This window comes from Salpingoeca rosetta (genome assembly GCF_000188695.1).
Source record: "Salpingoeca rosetta unplaced genomic scaffold supercont1.24, whole genome shotgun sequence".
Lineage (NCBI taxonomy): Eukaryota > Choanoflagellata > Craspedida > Salpingoecidae > Salpingoeca > Salpingoeca rosetta.
The window spans coordinates 671,694-692,244 of NW_004754910.1; the positions used below are offsets into that span (position 1 = coordinate 671,694).

At 56.7% G+C, this 20,551-nt stretch overlaps 5 protein-coding genes across 5 annotated transcripts; 4 read left to right on the forward strand and 1 right to left on the reverse strand.

Annotated features, from left to right (window-relative positions):
• Window positions 1–138: 138 nt before the first annotated feature.
• PTSG_08649 (uncharacterized protein) lies at window positions 139–2,841 on the reverse strand. Its single transcript, XM_004990382.1, has 7 exons — window positions 2,715–2,841; window positions 2,378–2,478; window positions 2,121–2,228; window positions 1,688–1,820; window positions 1,022–1,394; window positions 584–696; window positions 139–398 (listed from the first exon to the last, which is right to left on the reverse strand). Exons 1-7 carry the CDS (start codon window positions 2,801–2,803, stop codon window positions 143–145), a joined length of 1,173 nt encoding a protein of 390 aa, XP_004990439.1. The 5' UTR covers window positions 2,804–2,841; the 3' UTR covers window positions 139–142.
• A 29-nt stretch (window positions 2,842–2,870) lies between these two features.
• On the forward strand, window positions 2,871–4,999 carry PTSG_08650 (Ap4A phosphorylase II; the record flags this gene model as incomplete). Its single annotated transcript, XM_004990383.1, has 2 exons — window positions 2,871–3,291; window positions 3,629–4,999. Exons 1-2 carry the CDS (start codon window positions 3,175–3,177, stop codon window positions 4,997–4,999), a joined length of 1,488 nt encoding a protein of 495 aa, XP_004990440.1. The 5' UTR covers window positions 2,871–3,174.
• A 171-nt stretch (window positions 5,000–5,170) lies between these two features.
• PTSG_08651 (uncharacterized protein) lies at window positions 5,171–6,830 on the forward strand. The gene has a single exon (XM_004990384.1). It carries the CDS (start codon window positions 5,339–5,341, stop codon window positions 6,443–6,445), a length of 1,107 nt encoding a protein of 368 aa, XP_004990441.1. The 5' UTR covers window positions 5,171–5,338; the 3' UTR covers window positions 6,446–6,830.
• Window positions 6,831–7,097: 267 nt separating this feature from the next.
• On the forward strand, window positions 7,098–16,702 carry PTSG_12766 (TK protein kinase). The gene is made up of 22 exons (XM_004990385.1): window positions 7,098–7,822; window positions 8,095–8,191; window positions 8,461–8,576; window positions 8,774–8,899; window positions 9,094–9,170; window positions 9,523–9,585; window positions 9,730–9,832; window positions 10,086–10,237; window positions 10,531–11,146; window positions 11,346–11,613; window positions 11,796–11,972; window positions 12,235–12,384; window positions 12,660–12,730; window positions 12,929–12,984; window positions 13,145–13,258; window positions 13,601–13,669; window positions 13,910–13,975; window positions 14,106–14,152; window positions 14,406–14,443; window positions 14,597–14,652; window positions 14,800–14,839; window positions 15,085–16,702. The coding sequence occupies exons 1-22, from the start codon at window positions 7,726–7,728 to the stop codon at window positions 16,311–16,313; spliced, it is 3,828 nt and encodes a 1,275-aa protein (XP_004990442.1). The 5' UTR covers window positions 7,098–7,725; the 3' UTR covers window positions 16,314–16,702.
• On the forward strand, window positions 16,639–20,465 carry PTSG_12767 (CMGC/DYRK/DYRK2 protein kinase). Its single transcript, XM_004990386.1, has 3 exons — window positions 16,639–17,281; window positions 17,570–18,860; window positions 19,140–20,465. Exons 1-3 carry the CDS (start codon window positions 17,267–17,269, stop codon window positions 19,898–19,900), a joined length of 2,067 nt encoding a protein of 688 aa, XP_004990443.1. The 5' UTR covers window positions 16,639–17,266; the 3' UTR covers window positions 19,901–20,465.
• Window positions 20,466–20,551: the final 86 nt, after the last annotated feature.

The window sequence follows — 20,551 nt, forward strand, 5'->3', positions numbered from 1 at the left end:
AACACACACACACACACACACACACACACACACACGACGACACACACACACACACACACACACACACACACACACACACACACACAAACACGCAAGCACACACACACACACTCACACAGACACACACACACACAGATACGCTTTACTCTTGTGAGAGGCCGTAACCGCCAAGATCAAGGTCTTCCAGATGTGCGCATGTTGCGTCAAGCAGTGCATTCACATCATCATCGCTGGTATCGATAATGGCGTTGCCAAAGAGGCGACATTTTCGCGTGCTTGCAGGCAACGCTTGGATGATGGCTGCAGCCTGACCTGGGGAGAGGCCGCACTGTCCCAGATCAAGGCACTCTGCATGTACCACCTTCGTCACAATGTGTACAAGGTCGACGTCCTTGACCCTGGCGGTATCGAGCGACAGAGCAGGGGGGGGGGTGTGAGTGCACAAGTGTGCGTGCGCGCGCGCATGTGTGTGTGTCTGATGATGTGTGAGCGCGTGCACACACACACACACATGAAGCCGAAGCCATATACGTGCACACACACACACACTTACACACACACTCTCTCTTTACACACCACGCACCCGTCGTTTGCAGCCAAGCTAAAGACGGCGAGGCGAGCCGGAGATTCGAGACGGGCAGCGGTGAGCGGGCTGAGGGCGGCGCGTGTGAGGCCGCAGCTTTCCAACTTGAGCACCTGCACCACGGGAAGCGACGCGACGATGATGTTTTGTGTGTGTGTGTGGTGTGTGTGTGTGTGTGTGTGTGTGTGTGTGTGTGTGTGTGTGTGTGTGTGTGTGTGTGTGTGTGTGAGCTGGACGGTGGAAGAGGGTTGAGGCGGGCAGGCGGTACCCTCTACACACGCAGACATACACACACACGCACACACGCGCGCGCAGACACACACACGCACACAGACAGACACAGCCATACAGACACAGACATACAGACACACATACACACACAAACACACACACACACACACACAAACACATACAAATGACATCCGCCAGGTGCCTGACCTTGAGCTGCGAGTTCGGGGATGAGAATGCATCCAGAAGAGCAGCACCAACGCCGCTAACATCATCACTGTCAACACCACCACCACCACCACTGCCGCCCATGCCTGTGGATGAGAGGTCGAGCGTGGTCACGTGTGAGGAGGCAGCCGCTGCGCGCAGCACATCGCACGCCGCAGCACCAAGCATGGCGTTGTTGGAGAGGTCGAGGGTGGTGAGCGACGGCAGGTGCCCTGCTGAGATGGCAGCAGCGAGTGCACGTCCGTCATGCGCGGTAAGGCTTGTGCTGCTCAGGTTCAGCTCTTCAAGCCCGGACACACGCGCGGCACCGCCATTCTCCTGCCGCTGTGACAGCGCAGCTGCCAACGCGCCGGTCCTGTGTTGTGTTGTGTTGTGTTGTGTGTTGTGTGTTGTGTGTGTGTGTGTTTGAGTTTGTTGGGTGAATGGGGGGGGGGAGTGATCAAATAGTCAAGTGGTGAATGGCACATGAACATACAGACATGTATTACAATCGCGAACCAGTGGAATCATGCCAGCAAAACACGGATCAGCGGATACGCACACAGACAAATGGACAAAGGCAAACAACGCATAATCACGCACACACGCACACGCACACACACACGCACACATAATCACGCACACACGCACACGCGCACACACTCGTACAATGTGTTGCTGGCGAGGTTGAGGTGACGAAGGTGAGACTGAAAGAAGCACGCGCGAATGGCGCTGGCGGATTCAGGTGTCAAGCCCCGATGCTCCATGTTCAGTGATTGCAGGGATTTGGAGGCCACAATGCCTGCGCAACAGTACATCACGTGGCGGCGGTGAGCGCAGCCAGATGCACAGCGCTGATGACTAAGCAATACCGGAGTGTAACATGACATAAGCACAGAGAAACACACACACACACACACAGACAAACAGACAGACAAACCAACACACATACTCAGACAGAGACACACACACAGACAAACAGACAGACAAACCAACACACATACACAGGCAGAGACAGACAGACAGACACACACACACACGCAAACAGACATACAGACACACACGCAAGCAGACACACACACACACACACACACTTACGGACCGTTGAGGAGGGCAGCAAAGCCGGCGTCGCCGAGGGAAGAGTTGCCGGGTGACAGCGTGGTCAGTGTCGCATTCTCAGCCAGCATGTCAGCAAAGCCACGCAGCAAGTCTGATGGTTGAGTCGTGCCATGCATGCATCGCAGAAGCAGCTGTGAGCAACCAAGGCAGTCACACATCCAACAAGCACCATCCGCGTGATGATGCTTCCTTTGATTCAAGCACGCATCGCACAGCCCATCCACCCACATCCACACGCACCGTCGTTAAACGCGCGAGAGATGGAAAAGTCCTTGACATGTGTGTTGCCTTTCAACGCCGTCAGCAGCTGCTTGCACTGGTCATCTGTGATACGGCGCATGCTGGCGCCACACACACACACACACACACACACACACACACACACACACACACACACACACACACACACACAGCGTGGTGAGGGATCACGCCTACACGGTGACAGCCTCACAGGCCATGCAGTGATTTGATGTGATCTCACACGCGGCTTCCACAGCACACCACCCATCACACAACAGCACAACCACCCATCACACGACACACCAGCCATCACACAACAACACAACCACCACCTCACCTCATGACGGAGACGGTGGTCAGCTTGTCATCGTTGGCCTCTACCCGCTCAATCACCTCAAACTTCCGCTGCACACCCCAAGCCATCATTCCCTTGCTTGCTTGCGTTGTGCGTGCGCTTGCTGCCGTGAGTTGTGACGATTCACGAACATCTTCACTCAACTTTCCACAATCACAGCACTCAAACGCTGCTGCTGACGGTTTCTCTGCTCTGCACACCCACCCCCCCTTTAGAACTGTGGTGTTGCTCGCATCCCTCCCTCTCTCCCTCATCTGCGCCCTCACACGCGGCCCACACCCTCGCCGTGCCGCGTTGGTTGCTTGGTCATTCGTTGTCTCTCTCTATCTCCTGGCCTGCTTGTTCTCGACTCGTCGGCGTCTTTGACTTATCATCCCACGGCGCAGCCTGCCCAGCCACACTTTTTCTTTGCAGCTCCCCCCCCCTCACACACAACGCCGCGATGAGCTCGTCTCCTCCAAGACTGCGCAGCTTCAGGCCGCACGCCTTCTGGAAGCATGTGCAAGACGTGTCCGCTGCTGCGCTGAAATCGGGGGCGCTTGTGCCTCTTACAACTCGTGTACGTTCAACACCAACAAAAGATGTGGTTTCCTGCTTTGGTTCCGTCCTCCCTTTGTCCTCCTCTCCGCTTGCGTTCATACATATTCCGTGGAGTGCAGCCCCCTTCCCCAGTTTCTCCCTGACCATACACACTCACGCACATGTACAGCACAGGCATACGTACCACGTGCATTCACATCGCACACATACACACGTCTGCACATGCCACTTCACCACATCCACCCACGATACTACACCACGCTGTGCACGACACCATCCTCATAATGCTCATCCCTATCTTTGCTCTCTCTTTTCCCCCTCTTCCCATCGCCACCGTGTGGCATTTACACCATCAGGCCACGACCGTGGAGTGCCATGGCGTGGAGTTTCAGGTGCGCGTGTTGGAGCACATTGAGAAGAAGGACAAGGCCAAGACCGACAAGCCGAAACACTTCAACCCGTTTCTGCCGCCGGAACCTGAGCTGACCGTGTGCAAGGTGGAGCCACACCACCTGTGCCTGCTGAACAAGTTCAACGTGTTTGACAACCACCTCCTGCTTGTGACGCAAGAGTACCAGCCGCAGATGCGCCGCCTCGACCACGCGGACATGACGGCCCTGTGTGCGCTGATGGAGCAGCGCCACTTCCTCGCCTTTTTCAACGGCGGGCCAAAGGCCGGCGCGTCGCAGCACCACAAGCACATGCAGGTCATCCCGCTCCCGTTTCTGCCGGACGAGACGGAGCCCAGGGTGCCGATTGAGGCTGTGATGGCGCCGGAGGACGGGCTGGTGCAGCAGAGTCTGCCCTTCATCCACCGCGTGCACTGGTTCGACAGCGGCGACGACGACGATGACAACGGCAACAGCAACGGCAATGGCGGCAGTGGTGGGCATGGAACGAACAACGCAAGCAGCAACATGCAACAGCAGCAACAACAACAACAGCCGCAGCAGCAGCAGCAGGAGAACACGGAGGAGGCGCGACGACCATCGCGACCACAGACGCAGCAGTGGCGGGACCCTGATGTTGTGCACAGCGCGTACCTGTCGCTGATGGAGCAGCTTGACCGCTTTCACCACGCGGACGAGTACATGACCAAGCCATACAACTTCATCATGACGCGGCGCTGGATGATGGTGGTGCCGCGGTCTGAGGATGGCATGAACGGCGTGGAGTGCAACGGCATTGCCTTTACCGGCGGTATGCTTGTGCGCACGCCAGAGCACGTGCAGTGGCTCAAGGAGTACGGGATTTTCCGGCTGATGGCCAAGCTGTGCAACGAGCCCATTGTCAGCAGTGACGAAGATGAGGAGGAGGAGGATGAGGATGATGATGATGATGATGATGATGATGATGATGATGATGATGATGATGATGATGATGATGATGATGATGACGGTGGCGATGGTGAGGTTCAGGGTGGAGTTGCGGGTGAGCACAGCAGCGGGACAAGCAGCGGTGGGGTCGGCAGTGATTGCGGGGCCGGTGTTGATGGCGCTGTTGATGACGGGATGGATGAGTTTGATGAGGATGCTGTTGAGGCGCGGGAAGTGGCGCGGGAGGAGGTGCAGGGCTCGCTGGACAAATACGACGCAGTGCAGGGACAGAGCAACACCAACGGCGCTGATGGGAGTGGTGATGTTGGTGTTGGTGGTGGGGATGATCTTACGGATGCAACGCCAACCATGAGCATGAGCGTCAGCAACAGCAGCAACACAAGCAACTAAGTGGGCGTTGGGCGAGGGTTGGAGTGAGAGCAGCACGGACAGCCTGTCCGTGCAGTTCACACCGTGCGAGGTGATGTGTGTGATGTTTGTGATGCGTGTGAACAAGCCTTGCCTCACTCCCCTTGCTCGTGTTGTTCTGAGACGAACGCCCAACAAGCAATAAAGGAAACACACAAAAAGGGAGGCGGAGAACAGAGACCGCGTTGGCTGGCGGTGTTGGGAGGCGAGCGTGTGTCGTCAGCAAAACTTCACAAACAACAACAACAAACCACACACACACACACACACACACACACACACACAAGACAAACACACACACACACATACGCACACAAAGCCATGTCGCGCTCGTTCAAGGTTGACGACGTGTGGGCTGTGACGACCAACAAGCAGCACATGCTGGAGTCACGCTGCCACTTCCAGTGCGCCTCCAAGCAATCGAGTGGCAGCAACGATGAACACCAGCAACAACACCAGCAGCAACAGGCACCTGCAAGTTCAACGGCCTCCCTAGCGTCCGCTGACGTCCTCGATCACGGCTCCTCCGCACAGCGCCCAGAAGCACAAGCAACGGAAGCACAAGCAACGGAAGCACAAGCAGCGCAAACACAGCACAAGGTGTTTCGTGTTGGCGGGCCACAGCAAGGGAGCAAAGGAGAGCAAGGCCCCGTGGAGAAGCGAGGCAAGCGCATGGACCTCCTGACACAGCTGGTGCAGCAGCCGGAGGCGGGGCAGCTGTGCGACTTTTGCCAGTTTGAGCAGGCAGTGCCCTTCCCATTGCCGGAGGAGGTGTATTCGCGCAACCACGTGACGCTGTGGGCGGGGAAAGATCACAGCGTGCGCTTTGACGCGCTCGGTGCGCTGCAGGGCGTGCAGGATGTGCAGGGCGAGCACGAGCTGCCGCAGGTGTCCTACGCCAAGGAGTGGAAGCACGCGCGGCGCGGCCGCGCAGACAAGCTGACGCCGGTCAAGCCGTACGACTGGACATACAACACCAGGTTTGCAGGCTCGCTGCACGGCTCGTGGCTGGTGGAGCCGACGGAGGAAGGCATCGACTTCAACCTCCTCCGACAGCCGGAAAAGATCCTGTTCCAGGAGCACGTGTTCCTGCTTGCCGACGACTACAGCGACAACGGCATCATGCACATGGATGTGCGCCTGCGCGCCATGCCCTCGTGCTTGTATCTCCTGCAGCGGCAGTTTATTCGGGTGGACCACGTCATGGTGCGCATCCACGACACGCGCGTGTTCAAGCGCACGGGCTGCAACCACCTCATTCGGGAGTGCTCCACACACGAGGTGGACATCCCACACCTGGACCGCACCGCCCCCGCGCTGCCGGATGGCCGGCCGCTGCACGTGCTCTGCACTCCGACCGACGTTGGCCGTGCCATGCAGCACTTTCGCCGCACCCGCTTCGAACGCTCCAAACTCACCCCTCAATGAGCCAGCTTGATGTGTGTGTGTGTGTGTGTTGGGGGGGGGGGTTGTGGTTGTGGTTGTGGTTGTGTGTGTGTGCGTGTGCGCGCGCGTGCGAATGTGTGTGTATGTGTGTGTGTCTGTCTGTCTGTCTGAATCACTGACTACCACGCATGCACACGCACACATGCACACACACACATACTGCCCTGGTGCTTTGTGTTTGTGTGTACACTCCCTTTCTGGGTCTCCGTCTGGTCTATCAGTGCGTATTTGTATGCACACGTGTGTATCTGTGTAGCAACGTGTAGCGCCCCGTTTCTTTCCCATGTTGTGAACTACTAATCAAGCCTGTACCCTTGCTGATTCTCACCCTGCAATACACGCAAGGGGATGATTGGATGATTGGTGGCCGCTGCTGCATCCCGGCAGTTTTGACAGGGGACACACACAGATGCGGGAGACAGACAGATGGGAGACAGACACGTACACAGACAGACAGACAGACAGACAGACAGACACAGACAGACACACAGACACAGACACAGACAGACACACACACACAGACACAGACACACACACACACACACACACACACACACACACAGACACACACACACGCCTCCCCAAACAAACCGTCCACGAAGATTGGTTGATGATGTTAGCCAATATTCCGCAACGCCACTGCGAGTGACGCGATTGCGGTCATCAAATCAAGCAACAGCCAAAACCACCAACCTGAACACAACCTGCCTGCTGCTCGCTCTCGTGCTTGCATGGCCCCACATGGGTTGGTTGTCACGCACGCGCGTTGTTCTTCTTCTTGTTCTTGTTGAGTCGGGTTGCAAGTCTGCCGCCAGCTCACTACTTATTAGCAAACTAGCTCGTCGCAAGCAAGTAGCTTGAGAGTTGTCAAGTGTTTGTGGAGTGGTGTGCTAGTCGACACACAGCCTAGCAAGCTAGCTTGGCCTCAGTTATTGTTTGTTCGTCTTGCACCATCATCAACGCCACCCTTCCTCCCTGCAAACTGCCCAAGTATTTATCCCCCCCCCTTGTCTCCTCCATCCACCCGCCTACAACGCTTGCACCACAACCGCACCGAGCCTTTGTCGGTGGAGAACACCTGTCGTTCCTAGCGCATTTGTCTCGGTTGTTGCGCTTGTCCCTGCTTGTTTGCGCGCCTCGTGTCTTCTTTGTCCGGCCTGTCAACTCGCAAACACGAGCAGCTGCGTCAACCACGCAAACGCACGCAACCAGCAACCTTGTCGTGACGCTGTGGCGACACAGGTGATCGCGTGCGACCCGCCATGGCACCACAATTCCGTGTGCGCATAGCGTGGCTGATAGCCTTCATTATCCTCAGTGATGGGCTGCAATGTCTCGCGTCCTGCGCCGATCCACAAGGTACGCTGTGCCGGTATGCACCGTTCCAGCTTGTAAATGCGCGCTTGTGCGTGCGTGCGTGCGTGTCTTTGGAGTGTTCGTGCGTCTGTTAGTCGGTTCGTTCGCTGTTCGTTGCTTCATGTACTTGTTTGTTTGCTTGTCAGCGGCCCGAATGTGCAGCTGCGGGCTCTGTGATGCTGCACCTTGTAATCAAAGATGGCTTGGGCACCCTCGACAGCACAGCCAATCCTACTCACACGTGTGCATTACGTTCTGGCATGTTTTCCTTCAAGTGGAAGCGGTGCACAACAGTGACGGCATGTTCGTCCTCATGGATCCGTGCATCGCCTACGCGCAGCCTTTGGACAGAACCGACTTTCGCGCAGCCTTGTACGTTGAAGCACCCGCAGTGGGGAGGGTGCGTGTGTGTGTGCGTAGGAGGGGAGTTGAGTCGTGGGGTAGAGGATGAGGAAGGGAAATGCCCATGCTTTCAGGGTTTTGTGACATGAACTCGCCAGGAAACGTTCCGTGCACACACACACACACACACAGACACACACACAGACACACAGACACCACACACAGACACCACACACAAACTATTCGCTGGTGTTGATTCACCTTGCTCCGGCCTGCGCTGCTTCTGTTCCTGCTTACAGAGCACAGATAACCACGACGCCAACAGTAGCGCTGTACAAGCAGGATGTCAACGCCACCTTCTCCAGTGTGACTGCTCTCTATGAAAGCCCACAGCCCATCAACGAAACCATTCCAGGTGTGACGCACGCTGTGACTCAACATTGCAGCTCAGCACATACATATACATGCATACAGTCGACGTACCGAATGTCGACACACACACACACACACTCACACTCGCACACTCGCGCTCACACTCGCACTCACATGCAATCACACACTCACACACACACACACACTCACTCACGCTTGTGCTGCGTGGTGGTTGTGCAGTGTGCACGCGTGCACACGTAAGCGGGTGTCTTGTGCGCGGGGTTGCATACGAGCTCATGCTCAGCAACTTGACCGTCGTCGCAGCTTACACCGTCCCGGACGTCGCCTTCCCGCTCAACCTCTCCGGTGTGTGTGTGTGTGTGTGTGTGTGTGTGTGTGTGTGTGTGTGTGTGTGTGTGTGTGTGTGTGTGTGTGTGGGTGTGGGTGTGGGTGTGTGTGTTTGGATCAAACATACATTCGAGCGTACGCGTGTATGCGTATGTGCGCAGTGCTTTCCCCACACCTCATTTGTGTTGGCGGTGTTTTGTTTCTCGTGCCAGTGGTTGAGACTGCGGCAACGCACGCCACTTTCCACCTTCCCGTCAAACAGCTTCCGTCCCAATTCACAAAAGCACAGGTGTGTACGCCGTGTTTGCGTGCGCGCGCGCGTGCGTGTGTACGTGTGTGTACGTGTGTGTGTTCGTGCGTTTGCATGTGTTCCGCTTGTCTTGAAGATGCTCTGTGCGAATTGTGCGCCCGCGAGTGCTTCATGCCTGCGCGTTACCACTTGTGTACACCAGTGTCCTGCACATGTCATCTCCCTCTCTCCCTCCCTCTCCTTGCACTGCTCAGCTGCTCATGACGTTTACCACCACCACCGTCACCACCACACATCACTGCCACCACCACCACCACTACCGCCACCACCACCACCACCACTACCACCGTCACCACCACCACCGCCTCAACTGCGTGTGCTGCTGTACCAGATCCGCGTGTGTTCTGCCCAGCACGGCTCTGTCGAGTCCGCCCCCGACTGCGAAGGCGACGTGGTAGGGCCGCGCATGTGTACGTGTGTGTGTGTACTTTCGTGTGTGGGTTGAAGATGGAGAAACATACACATACTCAAATACACACATACACACAGAGAGATGCACATGTATTCATTCACCTTGGTTGTGCTGCCATCATTTCAGGCAAGCGTGATGAACAGTGGGGTTGGGTGCATTGACGTTGAGCACAACGTGACCACGTCGACCACCGTCACCATCGCCGGGCTCAGGCCGTGGACAACCTTCTGTGCGTATCGCACTTGCTCTCATGCTGGGTTGGCAGAGGGGGAGGGTTGTTAGAGTGGGGAGAGGAGGAATGTTTGGTGATTGTTCACAAATTCTACGCGTCCTGTTGCATGTCGTTCGTGTCTGTGTTTGCTTGTGGGTATGTAAATGTGGATGTGTGTCACTGTGGTACCCAACCTTTCCACCCACTCCCCCTTAGTTTTCTCTCACTTCCACCACCCTTGGCTTTCTTGCGTTGTTGGGATTTATGGCAGGTGCGTCGGTGCTGTATGTGAGCGCCAACTACGACGTGCACCACTGCATGACGTTCACGACAAAGCAGGCTGCGTTCACATTTCCGCCCAAGGAGGTTATCCGCCTGCAACGCGACACGCACCTCATCCTCCGCCTCAAGGCCCATCCGCAGGTGGGCTGCTGTCACGATGAGACGCTGTGTGTGTGTGTGTGTGTGTGTCATGTGAGTGGGGGGAGTGGGTGAGGTTGTAAGGGCAGCTGAGACACACGAGTGACGACAATGAAAACAACCCCAGCAGCAACGCTGTCACAAACTCCTCCACATCCTCACCACACACACACACACACACACACACACACACACACACACACACAAAACACACACACACACACACACACACACACACACACACACACACAAAACACACACACACACACACATATGCACACCCACACACACCACAGGACGTGCCGTGGCCGAGCTTGGTACAGACCTTCCGCGTGTCTGTTGTGTCGGAGTATGGCGATCAAATCCTTGACAACGAGCGCTTCAACGTGTACGAGAAGCTTGGCTCTGACACAACCGGTGTGGAGCAGTTTGCCATCGAGCCCACCAGCGCGGAGATTGTATTCACTGTGCGCACTGCGTCGCTGATGCCGTACACGTGCTACTCCATCACGGTTGCGTTTGACTCTGGCGAGTACGGCACCAGCCCCCCTGCGCGCATCACGTGCCTGCGCACGCTGCCCGGGGCGCCGCTGCAACCGGACCCGCCCGTCATTGACATGCTGGACAGCAATGGCATGTTACACGTGTCGTGGACGCTGCCGTCTCGCACGCAGGCGCCCATTGACGCGTTTGAGCTGGTGGCGAACGTGGACGAGGAAGCAGAGGTGCTTGGCGCCATTGTGTCGCGCTCCAAGCCCGCAGACACCGCCGTGCTGGTGGCGGTATCGCGCGTGGACGTGCTGCACAGCAACGCCACGTTCAACCTGCGGCTGCGCATTGTCAATTCGCAGGGCGTCAGTCCGCTCTCTGCACTCGCCCTCGACCCGAACCAAACGCACGCCATCCTCGCAGGTGCAGTGGTGGCCGTGGTAGCCGTGGTGGCCGTGGTGGCCGTGGTGCGAGGTGGGGGAATGTGGCGAGAGAACGGGTCGTGTCATGGGGCGTCCTTGCGATTGTTCCGTTGTCTGCACCGTTCTTGTTCATCCCGCACTGACAACACACACACACACACATAAACACTCGTGCACTTCACGTCATGCCCTTTATTCAGCCCCAACCTCGGCGCCCTCCAGTGCATCGTACACACCGGGCGCTGTCCTCGGCCCCGCTGCCGTTGTCCTTGTGTGCGCACTGCTGGGCATTGCGCTGCTTACGTTTACGCAGCGGCGGCGCGAGCGAGAGAACGTGCTTGAGCTGCCAGTCCCAGACGAGTGGGAGCGTCCGCGACAGGATGTCATGATTGGCGGCACGATTGGCTACGACGGCTTTGGCGAGGAGTTTGACGGCACTCTCAAGCAGAAGGACGGGCCGAGCGTGGGGTTGGTTGATGCCCGTGTGCGTGTGTGCGCGTGTGCGCGTGTGTACGTATGTTTGCCGGTGGGTGGGTGGGTGTGGATGCGTGGTGATAATGCTTGTGTGCTTGTGTGGCGCGCCATGTGTCTGTTTTCACGTCTCACCTCACTTCATTCGCCACCACTGCTACCACCACTGCCGCCACCAGCATCACGGTGCGCAAGTGCAGCCTGCACAAGCGCCTGCGGGAGAAGCGGGAGTTTCTGCTTGAGGCGGAGCTGCTCAAGTCGCTGGCGCGCGACCGGCACCCGAACATCATCAACCTCGTCGGCTGCTGTCTGCAGGACGAGCCTCTCCTCATCCTCGCAGAGCAGGCCTCCCTAGGGTAGGGACCAGGGGTTGCAAGGAAAGGGGAGGGGGATTGAGGGGTGTTGGTGTTATAATGGTGTTTGTGCTGTCTTGCGAGGTGGTGAGGCTGTATCATGGCTGTCTGCGACGTTGACAATGCTGGTGTCCTGACTCACTGACCGATCGAAAACGCACAGTGCTCGTTCAAACCAATACCCCTCACCACCACCATCATTATCACCACCATCACCATCATCATCACCACCACCACCTTCGCCACATATTATCGCCGCCCGCAGGGATCTCCGCAAGTACCTGCATCAGTTTTCGCCGCTGCTGACCGAGAACACGCTGCCCTTGACGGACCGCCTGCGCATGATGCACAACATTGCCGACGGCATGGCCTACCTCCACTCGCACGGGATCATGCACAGGGACCTCGCTGCACGGTGCGCAACTCTCCACCGCCACATGCTCGCTCCTGCATCGTGACAGTCATTTGGGGGTCGATGGATTGAAGGAAGAAACATGTTGACATGTTGACATGTTGACACGCTGACACGTGTTTGTGTCTTCTGTGTGTGTGTGTCTTCTGTGTGTGTGTGTCTGTGTTTGTGTGTGTGTGTGTGTGTGTGTGTGTGTGTGTGTGCATGTGTGTGTGTGCATGTGCGTGTATGTGGAGTCTCTCATCTTCGCCATGTTGCAATGTGTTTGCACCGGTCAGAAACTGCTATGTGACGACGACCGGAACCGTCAAGCTCGCAGCATTTGCCCGCCGCAAACACACCCCCATTGGTGCGCTCGCTGGCATGTCGTGAATGTTCGCCATATTTGTTGCTCTTGGTTATCGTTGTTACTGTGATGTGGACGCAGTGGTCAGCTGCTGGTTCTATGATCGGTCTTGTGTGCAAAACACACAATCAGCAAGCAAATCGACCGCCCTGCGCCTCACTCTTGAATCTGTCCGTGCGTGTCGGTGTGCGTGCGTGTCAGGTGACGGTGACAGCAGCGATCTCGCCACCCTGCCTGTCCGCTGGCTCGGCCCAGAGGTGCGCACATGTGGATGGGTGTGTGTCACGTTGTGGTGTTTGTTTGTGCGCTGTGTTGGTGGGTGTGCGCATACACACATGCGTCCACGCGTCTGCAGCATGAGTTCACTCCATTCACTGCAACTGCTTGGTCCAACATTCCCAAACTTCTCAACTTCAGGCGTTTGTGCTTCCGTCGCACACGTTTGGAATGGATGTGTGGGCGTTTGGAGTGACGGCGTGGGAGATTGAAACCTACGGCCGCCTGCCGTACACCACACTCACAAACGAACAGGTGCGCGCGCAATGCTTGTATGTGTATGTACATGTGTGTCTGAGTTTCTGTGTATGTGTGTTTGTGTTTGTGTGCGTGTGTGTGTATGAACATGTGAGTGTGTATGAACATGTGAGTGTGTGTGTGTGTGTACGTCATTATCTGTTCATCTGTTTAGGAGTGCGCTCGCTGCTCGCCTCGTGGTCACGGTGCTTTTGGCTCTGCCCATCATCCTCACTATCGGCCACGCCACTTTTGATAAACTCGACCATCCCCTGCCGTCCCCTTTCTGTCTGTCTGTCTCTCTCTCTCTCTGTCTCTCTCTCTCTGTCTCCCTCTCTCTCTCCCATCACTGCGCCACAGGTGTGCTCGTATGTCGTGCGCGGGCAGCGCCTTGACCGGCCAGCCGAATGCCCCTTCATCATCTACGAGGTACGGCCAGCGGCACGTTTGAAGGTCGCACACGTCTGTATGTGTCGTGTGTGTGCATATTTGTGCATGTGTGCGCAATTGCAGACATCTGCGTATGTGTGTGTGTGTGTGTGCTGTGTGCGTCCTTGCTGGTGGTGGAGTAGCGGTACATGTTACACCGCATCACCACCGCTCATTCTGGCTCTTGCGCCTACTGCTGCTGCTGCTGCTGTTGCTGCTGTTGCTGTTGCTGCTGTGCAGATGATGCTGTGCTGCTGGTCAAGCATGCGGCCGTCCTTCCAGAGCATCTCATCCTTCCTTGAAACCGTCAGTATGGTACACAGTCTGTGTGCGTGTGGTTTAGCGAGGGTGACACAGCTCACGTCACGTTGTTAGTGACACACATTTACATGGTGGCACTCGCGCTCTCACGCACGCACGATGCTGTTGTGCACAGGTCTGCGCAATTACTCCGACGGCCGAGGAACAGCGCTTCATTCCATTGTACGAGTGATTGCTCTTGGGATCGTGTGTGTTATGCGTGTGTATGTTGTGTGTGTATGTGTTTTGCATGTTCGGGGTTATGAAGCTGCTGTTGCTGTGCGTTTGAGTTGCCACGAGCAGCGCTCTTTCACACACACACACACACACACACACACACACACGCGCGCGCAATTACACACACACACACACACGCAATGGCACACACATTCACACAATTGCACGCACACACACACACACTCTCTCTCTCATTCAGGGACTTTGTGGACGACTACACGGCGAGCCTTGTTCTTGGTGCGGTCGCAATTGCAACCTGCAGCACTCGTGCACGTACTTACAAGTTTGGTTCTGTTCAATGCGACGTGATAGCATGCCGTTTCGTTCGTTGTCTGTCTCGACCGCTTTCCTCACTCCTTTGTCCCGTTCTCCTTCGTTACTCCTCAACAGATGCGTTGCAGAGTCAGACGGTCGAGGAGCCACACGCCAGCCCTCCATCATCAGAGGTATTGCACATACACACACATACATATGACGGCATTAGATATAGGTGAACAAACTGTAGTGTTCATGCTTGCAGACGCCACGCCTCTGGTCCTCATCTACGGTGCACATACCTCCTCATCTGTATTATTGTGTTGTGGCCCTCCCAGACAACGATGCTCGAGCTTCCTCGACAGCGTGGTATATCAGGTACCGCAACACGCATAAGCACGCACTCGCGCGCACACACACACACACACATACACATACATACACACGGAAACGCACACACACACACACTGATACACATGCATACACACGTGCATTCACACACAGACACGCACAGACACCCCCCCCCCCCACACACTAACATCCTTCTCACTTTCCACTCACACCCTCATACCCCCGCCTCTCCACAACACGCGCACACGTGTACGTTTCATCTCCATGTGCAGTTGACACGGCGTCGCGGTCGCTGCTGAGCACGACGGGCGTGTCGCCCCAGCGCCTGGACACCCCGCAGAGCGGCCACCGCGTCCCGTACTCAGACCTTGATCGCCCGCGCTCCCGTGAGCAGCACATGCCGGGCCCGGCCCTCGGTGCTGGCCCACGCGCCAACGCATCGTACCCGCTCATGCAACGGCAACAAGAGCAGCACCAACAGCACCAACAGCACCAGCAACAACAGCAGCACCAGCAGCACCAGCGGCCGCTGAATCCGACATCGAGCTTGAGCAGTCAGGCGAGCACAGACTCACTGCTGCACAAGCAGCGACGACGGTCGCGGGCAAAGACGCTGGTGAGCCAGGACGGCGTGACAATTGAGGTGCCGCAGCAGCCCAAGCAACGCCGGCGCAGTCGCAGCTTGCTGCCATCCAGCCCCGCCGTCATTCAGCAGCGCATGATGCTGCAGAGGCACCTGTTGCAGGGCCAGAGTCAGGGCCAGGGCCAGCCTGTTGGTGCAGCCGTGGTGCCTTCGCCACCGACAACGCCCGTGCACAGCAGGGGTGCACTCGCGACAGCAGCACCTGCGGCACCATCGCAACTACAGCACACGTCAGCAACAGCACCAATCGCACCAGCAACGGCAGCATCGACCCCACTTGACGAGCACGAGCATTTGTGTGCTGATGGGAATGCGGGCCAGCGTGCTGAGGGGCTGCCTGTGGGACCGGGAATGGTAGAGGTTGAGTTGGACGCTGTGCTGACTCGTGGCAGTCGCTCTGGCAACACCGCAGCAACAACACCATCACCATCGCCATCGCCGCGGCATGACGGGACTGGCTACGAGCAACGTGGCAGTGCCAACAGTGCTGGCGGTGGTGGTGATGCCGGTGATGCTCGTGGTGTCAGGAACCGCAACGGTGCCGTGGGTGATGGCTGTGATGTTGGTGGTGATGGTGGTGGTGGTGGTGATGGTGGTGATGTTGGCTCCCTTGCTGATTCTGATGGTGAGCCACTCCTTCGACCACCGCAGCGGCAGCCGTCCCCAGCCACCAATCTCACTGGCAACAACGCAACTTGCAGCAATGCTACTGGTACCAACGCTACTGGTAACAACGCTACTTGCAACGGCTCTCAACAGTCCCAGGCACAACAACAGCCGCAACAGCAACAGCCACAACAGCAAAAGTCACAGCCACACAAGTCGCTTGACTTCACACCGGCCTCCTCTGTTCTCTGAGTCATGATTGATGCTTTTTGTGCGTATATGTGCGTATATGTGTGTATGTATGTATGTGTGTGCTTCCTTGTGTCTGGTGCACTCTGTGTATGTGCGCAGCTGCTGCACTGCTGCTGTTGTATGCAGCCAGTGCATCCAAAGAAAGAACATCCACGATGCCCACCAGCCAACCACATCAAATCATCCAACCACGCCAACGTTGGTGTATATCGACAGTTGCATGAACTAATGCGCACTAGCCCTATGGTGTCCTTCTGCAATCGTATATTTTTCATATTAACAAAATATTTGGCTGTGTGTTTGTGTTTGTTTTGGCGCTACCAACCAACCAACGAAACAAGCAAGCAAGCAAGGCAAGGCAAGCAAGCGCGACGAAACCAAAAAAACGGACCAACCCCCACATACGCACGCAAACGCTTGCAACACCCATCAACCACACACACAGCAACAGCAACAACAGCGACAGCAACGCACGAACCAACCACCGTCTGTCTCTCTCTGCCTGATCCACACAGCCACACGTCCATCGTCCATCCACCTGTGCGTGATCAGCTTCACAGCCTTCTTCTTTCAGACTTGCTCGCTGGCTGGCCAGCTGCCCTGCTGCCCTGCTGCTGTTTTTCTTCTCGTCTGTTTCCTCTGAGCAAGCACGGACACCAACACCCACCAACGCACACGCCGTCCACACCAAGACCCACGCAAACCACAGCCACCGTTCCGTACATACCACGGCAACAACAGCTTTTTGCTGTTGTTAAGTTTACTGCTTCCTTCTTGTGACACCAAGTCTTACGGGCAACGTAACGGCTCACCGGTTGAGAAAGGGAAGCACACTTGGGCGCTGCGAGCATCCGCGTTCCTCCTCTTGCACTGCCAGCTCGTTTGTCGCCCCGTCTCGTGCCTCTGTTTCTGCAAACCGTTGCTGCGACACCGTTGTCGCGTAGACGTCCACCATGACAGAGCCAAAGGTGCGTGCGAAGCAGCGGCCGTGGCTGTTGTTTGTTTGTTGTTGAGCTGGTGCCAAGTGTGTGTTGTGCGGTCACCTGGCGCAGCACTCGTTTGCTCGCTTGCCTGCCTGTCTACCTGTTTGTCTGTCTGTCTGTCTGCCTGTTGTTGTTGCTTGGTTGTTGTTGCTTCTCGCTTGCTCTGCGGCTCGTGCGACGATGACTTCCCTTTCCAATATTCACACACACGCACACACATACACATGCACATACACATGCACATCGCACACACACACACGCACGCGCGCACAGATCCAACAACTGTATGATGACATTTCGGTGTCTGCTGTGAACCTGTCTCGTGATGGAACGACCACCGTCACCAGCACAACCGCAGGGGCAAACTCGGCGTCATCTGCGACGCTGGCGCCGGCGTCGGCCGTTGCACCCGCGCTGCCACGCATCAACGAGCGCCCAAACTCCGCCGCGCGCGGCTCGCACATCACCTCCGCGCCCATTGGCCGGCTGTCGCGCATTGACTCTGCCAAGGCCAAGGTGAAGCAGGAGCTGCCACTCACGCCGCTGCAGGCGATTGAGAAGTACAGCCGCCACCTCACCCCTTACGAGCAGGACGAGATTATGACATACCCGCAGGTGTGGTTTGTCGGGCACCGCGCGAAGAAGATCAACGCAAACGCGTCCAAGCCAAACAACTGCGGCTACGACGACGACAAGGGCCGCTACAAGTGCGTGAAGCACGACCACATTGGGTACCGCTACGAAATCATGCGCGGGCTGGGCAAGGGCTCCTTTGGCGACGTGGTGGAGACGTACGACCACAAGAACAAGCAGCCACAGGCCGTCAAGATTATTCGCAACGAGCGCAGGTTCCACCGGCAGGCGCAGATTGAGGTGAAGATTCTTGAGCAGCTGAAGCGCAGCGACCGCCGGCGTAACCACCATGTCGTGCACATCAACGAGTACTTTATGTTCCGCAACCACCTGTGCATCACGTTTGACCTGATGCACCAGGACCTGTACACGGCGCTGAAGAAGGACGGCTTCAAGGGGTTCACGCTCACGCAGGTCAACAAGTTCTGCCGCTCGCTGCTGTCGTGCCTGCGGCTGCTGCGCCGACAGAAGGTGATCCACTGCGACCTCAAGCCCGAGAACATACTGCTCACGGAGCGGAACAACGACGACATCACCGTCATCGACTTTGGGTCGGCGTGCCTGGAGCACCAGAAGATACACTCGTACATCCAGAGTCGCTTCTACCGTGCGCCCGAGATCATATTGGGTACCGGGTACTCGATTGCCATTGACATGTGGTCGCTCGGCTGCATCCTCGCCGAACTGTACACGGGGCAGCCCATCTTCCCTGGAAGGGACGAGAAGGAGCAGCTCATGTACCAGATGGAGGTACTCGGTACCCCGCCAGCGCACGTGCTGCGCGTGGCCAAACGCACAAGCGTGTTCTTCCACAGCGATGGTTCACCGCGCGTCACGCGCGACCGCAAGGGGCGTGTCCACGTTCCCGGTGGACGCCCGCTCCACAAGGCCGTGCGCACAGACAACCAGGACTTTCTCGATTTCCTCCAGCGTGAGTGAACCTTGTTCTTCGTGTGTGTTCTCTTGTGTGTGTGTGTGCTTGTGTGTGTGTGTGTGTGTGTGTGTGTTCTCGTGTGTGCTTGTGTGTGCTTGTGTGTGTGTGTGTGTGTCACAAGTGCGCGTCTTTTGTGTACCCGTGTACTCTCAATCGAACCACTTCCTTACACACACACACACACACACACACACACACACACACACACACACACACACACACACACACACACACACACACACACACACACACACACACGCACACACACACACACAGGGTGCTTCGAGTGGGATCCGCACACGCGCATTTCGCCCAAGGAGGCGTCTCGCCACCCGTGGATCAGCACAGATGCAGGCAGCCGGCTGATGGTCGAGGCTGCGTTGTCGGAGAGCCAGCGCAGCAACAGCTCGGTGTCGCGCCTGGCAGACAACCTCTCGCGTGTCAAGGCCGTGCCCAACCCAGACGAATACCACGAAGTGACTGTTGCGGTTGACGGCAACTCCAGCAAGCCCGCGCCAACACAACAACAACAGCAACAGCAGCAGCAGCAGCAGCAAGTGTCGGCTGGCGTGGCGTCTGCACCAAACGCACCATCGTCATCGTCATCATCAATAGCAACAGCAAAGACGGCGGGGTCAACACGCAGCAGTGGCGGTGGCAGTGGCGTGTCGAGCTCGGGGCTGCACCGATCACAGAGTATGCGCACACAGCCACCACCAGTATCATCGGCAGCAACGGGGCCAACCTCGATGAGCAAGCCAGGCCGCACTGCCAGCTCTGGACCAAAGATGACATCCCGCAGCAGCAGCATGAAGCAGCAGCAGCAGCAGAGCACGCCAGGTGGTATGTCGTCGTCGTTGGGGAGCAGCCTGTCACGAACATCCTCAAATGCACGGCCAATGCCGCCCTCGTCCGCAAGCACACGCTCCACGCGTCTCCGTGGTCGCCAGGCGTGGGGGTCTGTGAAACTTGACCCCATCAACCCGCAGCCAGATAAGGTGCGCACCGCTAGCGAAACCAAGAGCTCCAACGTCTAGCACCTTGCTGCAGGACGTGGTGTTGGCGCACGATGCACGCTGCAGGGCTCTGTTCCTTCGCGATCCTTGCAGTTCGTGTGTGTGCGTGCGCGGGTGCACGTATTTGTCGTGTGTTTTGCGTGCGTGTGTGTGCGTGAATTAGCGTGGCAGTCGAGGGTGTATGTAGGAGTTGAGCAGACACTAGTGTGTTAAGCCATTCTTGTTTGTTTGTGTGTGTGCGTGTGTGTGTATGTGTGTTGTGAGCAGGCTGTACAATGGTGTCTGTCCATGTGCGGTCGCATGCCGTTGCTGTTACTCTTTTCCCTTTTTTGCTCCTTTCCTTTTGCGTTCTCTCGTGGCTTTTGTGCCTTTTTATTGGCGTTATCTTCATTGACATCATCGTTCGTTGTTGACAATCACACATCATCTTTGTATTGGTACGCGCTATTCATCATCCCTTCGTTCATTCCTTTGTATTGCTTTGTCCATTTTGTCGCTTTGTATTGCGTTGTCCAAGTTCACTCTCTGTAATCGACCTGACTGTTGTGCATACCCTTTTCCCTAACATACAGCATTGTTGAGCCCATGGATGGTGGGAGAGATAGAAGGAGAGAGTGAGGGAGGGAGAGGAGAGTACACTTGACGCTCAACGTCGACACCCACAGCGTTCAC

Excerpts from the sequence above, each read along its gene's own strand:
- PTSG_08649 (XM_004990382.1), bottom strand. The coding sequence starts at position 2,803 with ATGATGGCTTGGGGTGTGCAGCGGAAGTTTGAGGTGATTGAGCGGGTA. Across the intron at positions 2,229-2,377 it reads CTCTCGCGCGTTTAACGACG|ACTTGCTGCGTGGCTTTGCT; the intron begins GTGCGTGTGGAT and ends CTCAACCATCAG. Across the intron at positions 1,395-1,687 it reads AACCTCGCCAGCAACACATT|GACCGGCGCGTTGGCAGCTG; the intron begins GTACGAGTGTGT and ends AACACAACACAG.
- PTSG_08651 (XM_004990384.1), top strand. The coding sequence starts at position 5,339 with ATGTCGCGCTCGTTCAAGGTTGACGACGTGTGGGCTGTGACGACCAAC.
- PTSG_12766 (XM_004990385.1), top strand. The coding sequence starts at position 7,726 with ATGGCACCACAATTCCGTGTGCGCATAGCGTGGCTGATAGCCTTCATT. Across the intron at positions 7,823-8,094 it reads GTCCTGCGCCGATCCACAAG|TGGAAGCGGTGCACAACAGT; the intron begins GTACGCTGTGCC and ends TTTTCCTTCAAG. Across the intron at positions 9,171-9,522 it reads CCCAATTCACAAAAGCACAG|ATCCGCGTGTGTTCTGCCCA; the intron begins GTGTGTACGCCG and ends CTGCTGTACCAG.
- PTSG_12767 (XM_004990386.1), top strand. Across the intron at positions 18,861-19,139 it reads CTTTCTCGATTTCCTCCAGC|GGTGCTTCGAGTGGGATCCG; the intron begins GTGAGTGAACCT and ends ACACACACACAG.